This window comes from Mandrillus leucophaeus, unplaced genomic scaffold, assembly GCF_000951045.1.
Source record: "Mandrillus leucophaeus isolate KB7577 unplaced genomic scaffold, Mleu.le_1.0 Scaffold117, whole genome shotgun sequence".
Taxonomy (NCBI): Eukaryota; Metazoa; Chordata; class Mammalia; order Primates; family Cercopithecidae; genus Mandrillus; species Mandrillus leucophaeus.
The window spans coordinates 944,432-958,982 of record NW_012099987.1 but is presented as its reverse complement, the minus strand read 5'-3'; the positions used below and the strand labels follow the sequence as shown (position 1 = coordinate 958,982).

Below are 14,551 nucleotides of genomic sequence, written 5' to 3'. Positions count from 1 at the left end.
CACCATGGAATACTATGCAGCCATAAAAAAGGATGAGTTCATGTCCTTTGCAGGGACATGGATGAAGCTGGAAACCATCATTCTCAGTCAACTATCACAAGGACAGAAAACCAAACATCACATGTTCTCACTCATAGGTAGGAATTGAACAATGAGACTGTGTGGACACAGGGCGGGGAAGCGGGTGGGGGACTTGGGGAGGGATAGCATTAGGAGAAATACCTAATGTAAATGACAAGTTGATGGGTGCAGCAAACCAACATGGCACATGATACCTATGTATCAAACCTACATGTTGTGCACATGTACCCTAGAACTTAAAGTATAATTTTAAAAAAAGAAGGTGGGAAATAAATCATTCAAAACAAAAAATAAATAAATAAATTCATGGCTATGCTAATCACCCTAAAAAAAAAAAAAAAAGAAACATTTTACAACCTGCTCTCTCTCTCTCTCTGAGGTCTGCTATCTGACAGCTTCCTTTGCACAATAAAACTTGGTCTCCACAATCCTTTATCTTCAACTTGAACATTCCTTTTTATAGATCTCAGGTCTTTTGACAAACTCAACCAATTGTCAACCAGAAAATGTTTAAATTTACCTATAGCCTGGTAGCCCTCACTTTTAGTTCTCCTACCTTTCTGAACCAAACCAATGTATTTCTTACATGTATTTGATTGATGCCTCATGCCTCTCTAAAATATATAAAACCAAGCTGTACCCCAATCACCTTGGGCACATGTTCTCAGGACCTCCCGAGGGCTGACAGGCCATGGTCACTCATGTTTGGATCAGAATAAATCTAAAAAGTCAGAGATGACACAAAGAAATGGAAAAACATTCCATGCTCATCGATAGGAAGAATCCATATCATAAAAACAGCCATACTGCCCAAAGCAATTTATAGATTCAATGCTATTCTTATTAAACTACCATTGAGATTCTTCACAGAACTGGAACAAACTATTTTAAAATTCATATGGAACCAAGAAAAAGCCCAAATAACCAAGGCAATGCTAAGCAAAAAGAACAAAGCTAGAGGCATCACGCTATTTGACCTCAAACTATACTACAGGGCTACAGTAACCAAAACAGCATGGTACTGGTACAAAATCAGACACAGAGACCAATGGAACAGAATAGAGAACCCAGAGGCGGAGGTTGCAGCGAGTGGAGATCACGCCATTGCACTCCAGCCTGGGCAACAAATCTCTGTCTCAAAAATAAATAAATAAAAATAAAAAATAAATTTAAAAAAAGAATAGAGGATCCAGAAATAAGGCCACACATCTACAGCCACCTGATCTTGGATAAACCTGACAAAAACAAACAACAGGGGAAAGGATTCCCTATTCAATAAATGGTGCTGGGATAACCGGCTAGACATATGCATAAGACTGAAGCTGGACTCCTTCCTTATATCATATATAAAAGTTAACTCAGGATGGATTAAAGACCTAAATGTAAAACCCAAAACTATAAAAACCCTGGAAGACAACCTAGACAATACCATTCCGGACATAGGAATGGGCAAAGATTTCATGAGGAAGACACCAAAAACAATAGCAACAAAAGCAAAAATTGACAAATGGGATCTAATGGAACTAAAAAGCTTTTGCACAGCTGTTGTGGGAAGTCAGGGACCCTGAACAGAGGGACCGGCTGGAGCCGAGGCAGAAGAACATAAATTGTGACGATTTCATGGACTTTTATCAGTTCTCAAAATTAATACTTTTATAATTTCATACATCTGTCTATACTGCAAGCTCTGAACATAAATTGTGAAGATTTTATGGACATTTATCACTTCCCCAATCAATACTCTTATAATTTCTTGTGCCTGTCTTTACTTTAATCTCTTAATCCCGTCATCTTCATAAACTGAGGATGTATGTCATCTCAGGACCCTGTGATGATTGTATTAACTGTACAAATTGTTTGTAAAACATGTGTGTTTAAACAATATGAAATCAGTGCACCCTGAAAAAGAACAGAATAACAGCAATTTTCAGGGAATGAGGAAAGATAACTATAAAGTCTGACTGCCTGCAGGGTCGGGCAGAATAGAACCATATTTTTCTTCTTGCAGAAAGCCTATAGATGGATGTGTGAGTAGGAGAAACATCGCTGAATTCTTTTCCCAGCAAGGAGTAACCCTGGGGAAGGAATGCATTCCTGGGGGTAGGTCTGTAGACGGCCACTCTGGGAGTGTCTGTCTTACGCAGTTGAGATAAGAACTGAAATAAGCCCTGGTCTCCTGCAGTACCCTCAGGCTTACTAGGATTGGGAAATTCCAGCCTGATAAATTCTAGTCAAACCGGTTGTCTGCTCTTGAACCCTGTTTCCCGTTAAGATGTTTATCAAGACAATGGGTGCACAACGGGACATAGGCCCTCATCAGTAATTCTACTTTTGCCTTGCCTTGTGACCTTTATTGCCCTCTGAAGCATATGATCTTTGTGACTTACTCCCTGTTCGTACACCCCCTCCCCTTTCAAAATCCCTATGGAAAACTTGCTGGTTTTGCAGCTCGGGGTCGCCATCATGGTCCTACCAATATGTGATGACACCCCCAGAGGCCCAGCTGTAAAATTTCTCTCTTTGTATTCTTTCTCTTTATTTCTCAGACCAGCTGACACTTAGGGAAAATAGAAAGAACCTACATTGAAATATTGGGAGCTAGTTCCCCCAATACACAGCAAAATAAACTATCAACAGAGTAAGCAGACAACCTACAGAATGGGAGAAAATTTTTGCAACTTATGCATCCAACAAAGATCTAATATCTGGCATCCATAAGAAATTTAAACAAATTTACAAGAAAAAAAAACAAATAACCCCATTAAAAAGTGGGCAAAGGACATGAACAGACACTCTTCAGAATAAAACATACATGTGGCCAACAATCATATTTAAAAAGCTCAACATCACTGATCATTAGAGAAATGCAAATCAAAACCACAATAAGACACCATCTCACACCAGTCAGAATGGCTATTATTAAAAAGTAAAAAAATAACAGATGCTGGCAAGGTTGTGGAGAAAAAAGAATGCTTATACACTGTTAGTGTAGTGTAAATTAGTTTAACCATTTTGGAAGACAGTTCAGTGATTCCTTAAAGACACATAAAGAGAAATAACATTTGACCCAGAAATCCCATTACTGGATATATACCCAAAGGAATATAAATCATTCTATCATAAAGACACATGCACACGTGTTCACTGCAGCACTATTCACAACAGCAGAGACATGGAATCAACCTAAATGCCCATCAATCATAGACCAAATAAAGAAAACGTGGTACATCTACACCATGGAATACTATACAGCCATAGAAAAGAATGAGATCATGTCCTTTGCAGGAACAGGGATGGAGCTGGAGGCCATTATCCTTTACAAATTAATGCAGGAACAGAAAACCAAATGCCACATATTCTCACTTATAAGTGAGAGCCAAATGATGAGAATACATGTACATATAAAGTGGCATAACACACCCAGGAGGGTGGAAGGTGGGAGGAGAGAGAGGATAAGGAAAAATAACTAATGGAAACTAGGCTTAATACCCAGGTGATAAAATAATCTGTACAATAAACTCCCATGACACAAGTTTACATATATAACAGACCTGCACATGTACCCCTGAACTTAAAAGTTAAAAAAATGAGCTGATCATTGGTAATCCCTAAATGGGTATTATGCCTTAGACATCCATCTCTTATATGTTTGGTTTCACATGATTCTCATTCTTTTCATTCCATCAGGTGAAATAGATTGTCTGTCTGTATAAAACCTGGGCTACCTATAGAACACAGAAGCAATGTGAAGACTACTGAAACCACATATTCAGCAAAATATGTGTGCTTCTTGCTCACACACAGGTGGTCTGTTTTCTTATTTGCTCAGATTCACAGAAGTAGGAGTGGTGCAGCCACAGAAGGAAGGTCAATGCAGACAACAGTAACTCCATATGCCTTTTCTCCTTCAGAGTTACAATAATGTTCTGAGTGGAGGAAAATGTGTCTCCACCTTAACAAAAGCTTGGGATACCAAACTGAAGGAAGAATATATTATGGTACTTGGAAATTACTTGTAAAATATTTGAAATTCTTTATAGAAATTCCTAAAATCCCAAAGACTCTTGGGAACACATGAGTTAAAAAGGAAAATTTTACCCCACCTTCTGGGAAGGTCTTGTTGCCTAGTACTGACCTCTGGGAATGGCTTGTCCCATCTTTAGGGAAAGGATAGCTAGTAAAGACAATATTTGGATAACCAAGACAATATTAGGCCCACCCTCCACCCATTCTCTCAGGATTGGGTGGGGTGAAGCCACATCCTCTCTTCTCAGAGCTTTTTATAGTGTTTATTCCACTTCTCTCCCCTTCAGTTCTCTCCCCCCAGCATTCCCAGAGAGCTGATCCATGCCACACCAGTTCTTATTACTTGACTTGCTCTAACTTGGTTTTTTTTTTTTAATTCTCCTGGCAATAAGTGCCTTTCTAAATTCCACCTCCCTACAACCCACTTGCTCAACCCACTGCATCTGGTTCCTGCCCCCATTCCACTAAAGCTGTTCACACAAATATCACCAACAACCTCATAGTGCCAAATCCAGTGGACACATCTTAGTATCTACATTTCATGTGCAATTTGACATTTGACATCTCAGTACATAAGCACTCTCTTTTCCTGGCTCCCATGACACCAGGTTCTTCCAGTAACCATCCTACTTCCCCTACTTTGCCAGCTTCTCTTTTACACCATACCCTTTAAATATGAATGATCCACAGTGTTCCATCTTGGGATGTTGGTTCCTCTCATTTTATATATATATACCAACTGAATGGTGATGACTCCCTACTCACTATGGGGATGGCAAGTCCTTAATCTCTATGAGGTCAACTCCCCAACCTCTATAGGAATGATATCCTACTTTCTATGGGGATGATGCTTGATACAGTCTGGATGTTTTCCTCCTCCAAATAATCATGTTAAAATGTGACCTCCAATGTTGAAGGTGGGCCTAGTGGCAAGTTTTTGCGTCACAGGGGTGGATCCCTCATGAATGGCATGGTGTCCTCTCCATAGTAATAAGCGAGTTCGTATTCTATTAGTTCACACAAGAGCTGGTTGTTTAAAAGAGCCTGGTACCTCCTCCTTTCTCTCTTGCTCCCTCTCTCACCATGTGATATGCCCATTGCCTTCTGCCATGATTGTAAGCTTCCTGAGGCCCTCACCAGAAGCAGATGTTGGCACTATGCTGCTTGTGTGCAAGCACGATGTTACAGGCTGTACCTGCAGGACCGTGAGCCAAATAAACCTCTTTTCTTTATAAATTACCCAGTCTCAGGCATTCCTTTATAGAATGCAAACAGACTAACACAATGCCCTAATCTCTATGAGGATAACTTCCTAACCTCTAGGACGACAAGTCCCCAGTCTTTATGGCCATGATTCCCTAATCTGTATTTCCAGCCTAGCCCTTTCTCTTGAGCTCAAGATTTATAATGCTAGTCATCTACTGGACATATCTGCTTGGATGTTTTACAGCCAAACTCACCATGTCTAAAATTTAACTTTTTACCCACTCTAAATTAATCTTTTTACATAATCGGCTCCATAAAGATCACCACTTTCCCTCTAAGTCCCTCTATATTCCCTCTTCTCCCTCCAATCTCCAAGTTTTGTTGATTCCACCCACTAAATACCTCTCAAATCTATTTGCTTATCTCCTTACTTTGTTTTTGGGTTTTTTTCAGATAGAGTCTTGCTCTGTCACCCAGGCTGAAGTGCAGTGGCATAATTATAGCTCACTACAGCCTTGAACTCCTGGACTCAAGTGATTCTCTTATCTCAGCCTCCTGAGTAGCTAGGGACTATGGGTGTGCACCATCACGCCTGGCTAATTTTTTTGTAGAGACAGGGTCTCAATATGCTGCCCAGGCTGGTCTCAAACTCCTGGCCTCAAGTGACCCTCCTTCCATAGCCTCCCAAGTAATTGGGATTACCAGTGTAAGCCACCATGCCCAGCCCATTTCTCTCTGTATTTCTTCCCTAGACTCCTACAATAACTTCTGTAGAGGCCTCCCCACCTCTAGGTGCTTCCCCTTCCAACCCATCATCTACTTAAAAGCTAACATAGTCATCCTAAAAATGCAGACCTCAGTATGTGGCCCTAACCAGTATGAAGTTCTTCAATTATGCCTCTATGTCCCTCAAAAGCCAAACTCTTCAGCAACAATTTTAAGACCATGCTAACCATCTAACCACACAACCCATGTATAGTTTAAGGTGTTGGTCTCTAAATGGGGTCTTTTTTTCCTATCCTCCTGCCTTATGGTAAAATGTTCCTGTTTCTTTCTTGTACCTGAAACAGTATTCTTTCCTCTCTTATTTATCTAACTCACTCTACCTTATGAGGAAATTGAGGCTTAAATAGTTAGTTTATGTGTTATTACTTCCAGGAAGTCTTTCTGAGAAAGGCTTTCCCCTTCTCTAATGATGGATGAAATACCCTCCTTGGCAATCCTCTCATAGCACCCTTCTCACAATGCTATAATAGCCTTTAACTTGTGTCAGTCTCCACTATGAGACAGAGCCCCTTAAGAACAAGGTGTGCCTCTCCAAAGTCCAGCAAAGGGTCTGGCCTATAGCAGTGTTACATATGTCAGTTGAATGGCTGAAATGGATTTAGACTTTTAGTGCACAATGTTTTCCATCAAAAAAGTGGAGGTATATATTTGACTACTTCAAATGTGTTTTAACTTCTCAATTCCATGATTCTCACTATTTTTAGTAAGCCTTCCAGGCAACCTCAACTTCAGTTTGCGTGTTTTCTAGGAAGCAAGGGGACAGATGTTTGGGCAGTAAACCCAAAATCTGGATCTCAGAGCTTAATCATAAACTCCATGGGATATTTCTTCACTGACTTTCCAAGAATAGTAGACTCAAATGCCATGTTTATAATGGAAGAAAATATACACTCAGCTGGTCACTGGTCATTCCTTAGCAAACATGGTTAATTCTCCATTGTATCTGAGAATCAGTCATTCCAATTAAGGAAATGCAGTATGACTAGGTACCAATGCATCTCCTGCAAAATGGGATCTCAACCCTGCCTCTTACTAGCTGCATGACCTAGGCAAGTTATTTAACCTGTCTAAATTTTCATGTTCTAGATAAAATTTTAAAGATGTAACTTATTTAGGTAAGTTGATGTGAAGATATAGTAAGCTCTGCATGAAAAAATGATTACAGTGACCTCACCGGACTCCATGGTCTTAGTTACTGTCCATAGGTAGGAAATACTCTATATTTGGTTCAGACATATGTATTATTGAACTTTCAGCTGCCTCCTTCACCTTTCAGCTTGGATATCTCACAGGCACCTTAAACCTATTGTGCCCAAACAGAATTCATGCTCTCCTTTCCTCTGCAAAACTGTTTCTCCTCCGGCTTTCCATAACTCAACATTCACATAGTTCAGTGAACATCACCACTCATCCAGTTACTGACACCACGAACAGTGGCATCATCCTGTACTCCTTTCCCACCCTCACCCTTTATATCCAAGCAACTCACTAATTCAGCAAATGTCCCTGAGACTTTGTACCAAGTCTTGGAACCTCCCAAAGATTCTGATGCCATGTAACCCTCTCCATCACTCTAGTGTCTTCTTAGTCCCATCATCATGCCCTCCCACAGAAGACTCCTAACTGGTCCCCCTGCATCCACTCTTACCTATCACCAATCTGCTTTCCAGCTACAGCCAGAGTAATCTTTTCAAAGGGTCTATATGATCACATCGTCCACTAGTTACTTAGAATACTTCATAGCTTCCCATTACTTTTATAAGAAAGAACACAATCCTTTATCTAGCCCATATGTTGTGTATGTTCTGGCCCCTCCCTGGGTCTCCAGCTTCTCTAATCACCATATTTCCTTCACTGTTTGCCCCCTTTCAGCCCTCACTTCACTACGCTGTCCCTGCCCAGAGCCCTAGCACAATTTATGTACTCTGCCTGGAACACTTTCTTCCCATCCTCTTTGCTTAGCTATTTTCTATTTACCCTTCTAGATCCCAGCAGAAAGTCACTTCCTCAACGATGCCTCAAAAAATCCTACCCTGAACCCCACACTAACTGGTGCCCTTCACAGCACTCTGAGCTTTTTCTTCATAGCACTTAAGGCTATTATAATGAATTGTCTACATGTGTAAGTCTTTCACCAGAGCAGTCCTCAATTCCGGATGTATACATTAGATTCACTGGAGACCTTTGTAAAAATGCCAACTCTGGGGTCCCATCTCAAAGTACTTAAATCAGAATCCCTTGGGGGTTGGGGGGCCTGGGCACTGACATTTTTTAATGGCTCCCTGGTGCCATGTGCAGCCAGGGTTGGAAATCACTGGGTAGGAGGGCAAGGACCATGTCTGCTGCTTATCTATGACTTCATCCCTCGTGCTGAGCACTTAGCAGTGTCTGCACAGAGTAGGCACTGGATAAATGGCAACTGTACTTATGATTATTGTTTTTGCTATGGTTGATAGGGTTATGATTACAAAGATCATTAAACCATATGACTTTTTTTTCACATTTTTGGCCTCTGTGATTCTTTGCCACAGAACTCTAAAAAATAATAATAATAAAACTGTAGTAACCAAATCATCTTTTAAAAATTCAATGAGTTTCTATTTTCCTGTCAACATAGAGCTTCGATTAAGGATTGACCAGAACCTACTAGACATGTTTTTACTAAAAGCTATATCTCCAAAATGAAACAAAATACAGTATACTTAAAAATCCAATTCATATCATACAATGCCCTTTTATGCAGATATATATTAGAAATTACAGTCATTAGTGACTTTCTGATTTTGTAATGATATGAATTAATTGGATTGACCACTGTGACATCATTCTGATCCTATTTGATTTCACAATTCTCTGTTCATTTTTCTCTCCTGTCACATTAACTGTCTTGTCACGTAAATGTCAAACCACCACCCACCATGGCTCAGTGGTTAGTTCTGAAATTTCTTCTGCTTGCTGCTTTCCTGTTCAGCCCCATGTCAGAGGGGAGGCCCTGGACAACTTCTCCTTTAAAGAACCTTCTAAAGACATGGTTTCTCTAATCCAATTCTTAACCAACAACCTGCATCAGAATCACCGGGAAGGCTTATTACAGTTGCTTGACCCCATCCTCAGAGTTTCTGATTCAGTAAGTCTGAGGTGAGGCCAGGGCATCTGCATTTCTAACAAGTTGCTAGGTGATGCTCTACTGCAGGTTCAGGGACTACACTTTGAGAACCACTGCTTTAATTCACAACACACATAAGTAACCCCCTAATTAATGGCGGATGAGAGGGGAAGAAAGAGAGTGAAGAGCAAGTGTGAGGCCTTTTAGGGATACAGTGGGTGAAGACTACCCAAGTTATTCTCTATACTTAAAGCCCAACCAGGGGCCTTTTCCCCATAATTTTAGGGGGATTTTCCCTGCATTATTTTTTTATAAACAACTCAACATATCTCATCCATACTTCTCTTTTTATAAGAAAGAGATTATGTAGGGGCAGCAGGCCTCCAGTCTATTCCTTATTAGACAATTCCCTCGGTCACTATTAGCCTGCTTTTTAGAAGCAGTTCTAGTTCACCATCCTTGAAGTCAGCCAGTTTAATGAAATTGCTTTTGGGACTGTTTAACACAATGGTGGGAGGGGAACTGAAATAGCAGTGAGGAAATTGCTAAGAAGCTATTCAAAGAAACAAGCTTCAAAATCATTTTAGGAGGTTTCAGCTGGTGTTGGGAGGAAACAATGATGTCAGGAATCCCAAGGCACCCCAAAGAAAGCATAGTAAGCCCAAGACCAGTACCCTGGCAAGATGCTGGGCACACAAGCATGGTACTATGATTGGAATACATAGCCAGAGTGAACGAGACATTTCAGCCTTTGCAGTTACGCACACCAAAGCCATGAATTCAGATGAATGCAGAGCACATCTTTATTCTGCAGGAAGAGTGACTAGGATAACAAATGGTTTCCTGTGTTGCCTTCATTGCTGGGTGTTAAACAAAAATTATAGGAGGCCACTGTTTTGGACTAAACTCCTGCACTAGGCCCCAACAGACCAGACTAAAAACCAAAATAGAGTCACTTATCTAAGATTCTGCTTCTCCAAACCTTGAGTTTGTTATCTGGCCTTCTGTGAAATCAGGAGAGAGAGGCAACAGCCTAATTTCTCAACAGGCCAGTTTCAGTCTTCAATTGGCAATCATGAAGTTCCCTCTGTTTTAATTCTTACAACAGAGTAACCTGATGTTAACCAATCAGTTATCTTTCCATCTTTCTATCTCCCTATCCCCACAATGAAAGTAACTTTGAAATGACCAATCTACTTTTTGTTCTTTGTTTCTGCTTTCTTCAGCCCTTTCTCTGTCTAGAAAGCCTGCCGCATCTGGTCAACTCATTGGAACACTTACTCTATGTTATGGAATGAAGTGTTGTCCAATTCTAAAATCGCAATAAAGTCTATTGAGATGTTTAAACTAAATTTGTTGTAATTTTGTCTTTTGACAGGGGCCTATGGGGCACTCGGGTGACCAACCATCCCAGTTTCCCTGGGATTGTCCTGGTTTTAACACTGAAAGTGCTGCATCCCAAGAAACCTCTCAGTCCCAGGCAAACCAGGGTGGGTTGTCAGATGGACACTCCCATCTTCTTCAGCTGCGCTTTCTTCTCATACCATTCCCACTCAGTCACACTTTTTTTGATGTTTTTTTTAACTATGCAAGGCACCCTCTCCTCTAAGCTGCGCTGTCTCCTGGTAAGCTCCGGCACTTTTAGTCTCTCTTAAGCAATTCTCTTTCCTCCCCTGAGCTCAGTTTTGTACCTGACTTCACTGTCATCTTCAGGTTTTCCACCATGCTGGCTTCTAAAATAGCCCCCATGAACACGATTTCTTTTTTTCGGACCAAAAAAAAAAATCTCAAAGTTGAAAGGATGCTTAGAGTTCATGCACTCTGGAGTTCCCTGGGACTTTCTGTAGTCCTGCCTGGGGCAATTGCATCAGAATCTCTAGCATGGGGACCAGGCACTGTTCATTTTTAACACCCCCACCTCCTGCCAGGTGATTCTAATGTACAGCCAAGGTTCTCCCCTTGTGAACCTCTGACTTAGTCCAACTCCTTCCAAGTGGCAATCCTGTTTAAAAGACGGGTATTTACCCTCTGCAGTAAAATTCTCCACTGATGGGACAGAAGTGCAAATCTACATAGTCCAAGCCATTGCCAGACATGTCTAACTGTTAGCAATCTATCTCGACCCAAGTTCTGTTTCATTCTAACTTCCACTCTCTGATCCCAGCTCAAAGCTACAAAGCAAGTTAGAATTTGTTTACTTCATTAAAAATTTGTTTTTCAAGTCCTCAAGGGTTGCCAGTATATAGACCCCATCCTCAAGTCCCCTATTCTTCAGACTAAATAGCTCAAGCTCCATTTACCATTCTTCACATATCATGATTTTCAGATTTTATGTCACCTTAATTACCCTCCACTAGATGCCCTTCAGTTTGTAATGTCCCTCTCAAAATACATTGCTCTGAACTGAATACAGCAGATAATAGTGAAGTTATTATAGCCCTTCATCTGGAAACTAAACATTAATTAACACTGTTTAAATATGACTCATCATTTTAGATACTCATACTGAGGGCTATGGTCTGGTAAAACCTACAGATCTTCACATGAACTACCTCCAAGTCAGGAATCTCACCTTGTGTGTATCAATTAAATGTCAACCTACGGTTTCAGCTCGTTTTTCTAGCCTGATGATACTTGACCCTTTTATGTAATACATTGCAGTCTCACTAAAAGCTATGTACTGTTAGCAAATCTGCTAAGCATGCTTTCTAAATTTTCGGTCCCATGTCATTGATAAATCGTGCCATGTAAGACAACAACAAGGACAGAATCTTGTGAATATTTCCCTACCACCTTTCTTTAAGGAAGATTTCAAACTATTTATCAACATGATTTGGCCATGGTTCATGTTAGTACCAATCCTTTTAGTTCATTCTTATCCAATCTCTATTTCTCCAACTCATCTTTAAACATATCATGAAAGACTCTGCTATACATTTTTTTCATACTGAAGTAGTCACAAGTAAAATGATATAATGTCTGAGATTTGCTTAGAATAGTCCAATAACAACAAAAAGGTATGGTTGGGAGAAAAGTGACAGATGAAACAAAAAAAATCTGACTATTGATAGTTTGTGATGATGGGTAATGGGTATATAATGGTTTATTATATTATTCTCTTCATCTTGTATTTGTTTGAAAATTTCTACAACTAAAAAACATTTTTAAACTCTTTTTTTTATCCTCAAATGAGTTATGTTTGCCTCGCACTAATAACTTTTATTTCACTCAAATTAGAGCAATAATCTTCCATACATATCTTCCCTGCCCAATTCAAAGAAAAAAAATCCAAAATGATTAGTAAAGAAAAATATAAAAATTAACAGACCCTTTAAATTTGTTTTAAATATTTTGAATATTTAAAAAGTGTTTAAAGTTTGTAATTCCTAGTAGGAAAACATTATCTGAATGAATACCCTAATGGCAAACCACTGTAAAACGCTTCAGCTGAATTTGGGGGAGAGGGGTAGGGATTATCTTCAAAGCACCCCAGCTCTCTTGATGAGAAGGTCAGAGGTACACTGGTTTGTATTATTGCGACATCCATAAGGTGATCTAGGTTGCTTTTCCTTCAGCAAGGGCTTTATTTATCAGAAGGACATTACGCTTGACCTCCAAATTTGGCTGACAATTTACTGATGAGATTCATAACCTTTGGGTTGCTCTGGTATTTTAACATATTTGCTGGGTTCTGAGCCACATCCTGGAAGGCCACCATAACTTCTGGATCCTGCATGGCTGCAAGAATCTCTGGATCACTAAGAATTTCATTGAGTCCAGGCATTCCAGCCATTCCAGGCATGGCCCCTCCCATTCCAAGCATTCCTCCGGGAAAACTACCAGGAAAGCCACCTGGAAAAGAGCCATACTGAGCTCCTGACTGTCGTCTGGCTTCTTCCTCCCTCTGGGCTCTCTCATGCCCTTCTCGAGCCTTCTTAACTCGTTCTATTCTTTCTTTGATCTCGCTCTTCACGTTTTCGCTCATACTTTCTCCGATGTTCTGCAATTTTCTGTGCCCTAGGTTGAACTTCTTTCAGCATTGCACTAGCATCTTCATCATAATCCAGTTTACAGGCAAGGGCAAGATCATGGGCTGCTTCTTCCCAGTGGCCTAGAAGTCTGTGTGCTTTCCCTCGCCACTTGTAAGGCTGAGCTGAATCAGGATTTATCTCAATGGCTCTGTCAGTCTCGGATAGCAGCATTTGGCTTCTGTAATTTGACGAAGACACTGGCCCTCTTGGCATACAAAATGGCCAAGCGAGGATTCAGCTTGATGGCATCTGTGAATAAGTCGATGGCTTTCTGGAGTTCACCATCATTTAGGGCTTCAATAGCAGCCACTTTTTCATCATTTGCCTGATCCATCATCTCCTCCGTTATCTCTGCATTTTCATCTCCCATTTCTTGAGGAGAATCAGTGTCTGGTTCAATCACACCTTCTTTATCAATTTCTAGATCACTTTCCTCACTTGATGGGTCGTCTGCCTTTAAGTCTTCCTCCACCTTCTTACTATCAGGTTTTTCTTCCTTGGTATTTTCTTCTGATTTAGCTTTCTGAGTAGCAGGTGGTGCTTTACTCCCCATGCTCTCCACCCACTCTCTCAGGAAGCGCATTTCCTCGGTGTGCAGAACGCTCGGATCCTGCTTACACATTTTCACAAAGGCCCGAAGCTCGTTCACTTTGCGGGGGTCCATGGTAGAGAGGTGGTGGGTGAAGCTGGGGGACTACGGCCCTGTTCCAGGCCCAGGCGCTGGCTCGGCGTGACTGCGCAGAAGGGCCATTTTTAAACTTGATGAAATAAACTTCGGTTAGCCCTTGAACAACATGGAAGTTGGGGGTACTGACCTCCATGGAGTTGAAAATCTGCATGTAACTTTTGACTCCTCAAAAACTTAACTAACAGTCTGTTGACCAATAACATACAGAGTCAATTTACACATATTTTCTATTTTACATGTATTATATGCAACATAAAAGATTATACTTATAATAAAGTAAGTTACGTAAAAGAAAATGTTATTAAGAAAATCATAAAGAAGAGAAAATACATTATAGTCCTGTACTGTATTTATCAATATGGTAAATTCGCAAGATCCCCATCTGTCTGAAGTGGTGAGCAACCACAGCTGCAGACCTCAACCCACAGTTCATATCAAGCAATTCAACTTTTTCTTGTAATGTCATCAGTCATGACTTTTCTCTGCTTCTTGAGAGCACTTCCAATATCACTCATGGTACTTTGCATGGGTCCTATGGTGTTATTCAAAGTTTACAGTGTTGCACTAAACACAATGAAAAATACTCAAAATACTTGAGAACCATGAGAGATCATTTTTACTGCAATA

At 40.4% G+C, this 14,551-nt stretch overlaps 2 protein-coding genes across 6 annotated transcripts in view; both read right to left on the bottom strand.

Annotated features, from left to right (window-relative positions):
• ENTPD1 (ectonucleoside triphosphate diphosphohydrolase 1) overlaps positions 1–14,551 on the bottom strand; it is a 174,626-nt gene that overhangs the window by 61,849 nt on the left and 98,226 nt on the right. The gene's annotated exons all lie outside the window — the stretch shown is intronic.
• LOC105553827 (hsc70-interacting protein-like) lies at positions 12,399–13,977 on the bottom strand. The gene is given in 3 exon segments (XM_011999989.1): positions 12,399–13,170; positions 13,172–13,390; positions 13,392–13,977. Coding segments are annotated over 3 exon segments (1,092 nt in total). The 5' UTR covers positions 13,901–13,977; the 3' UTR covers positions 12,399–12,806.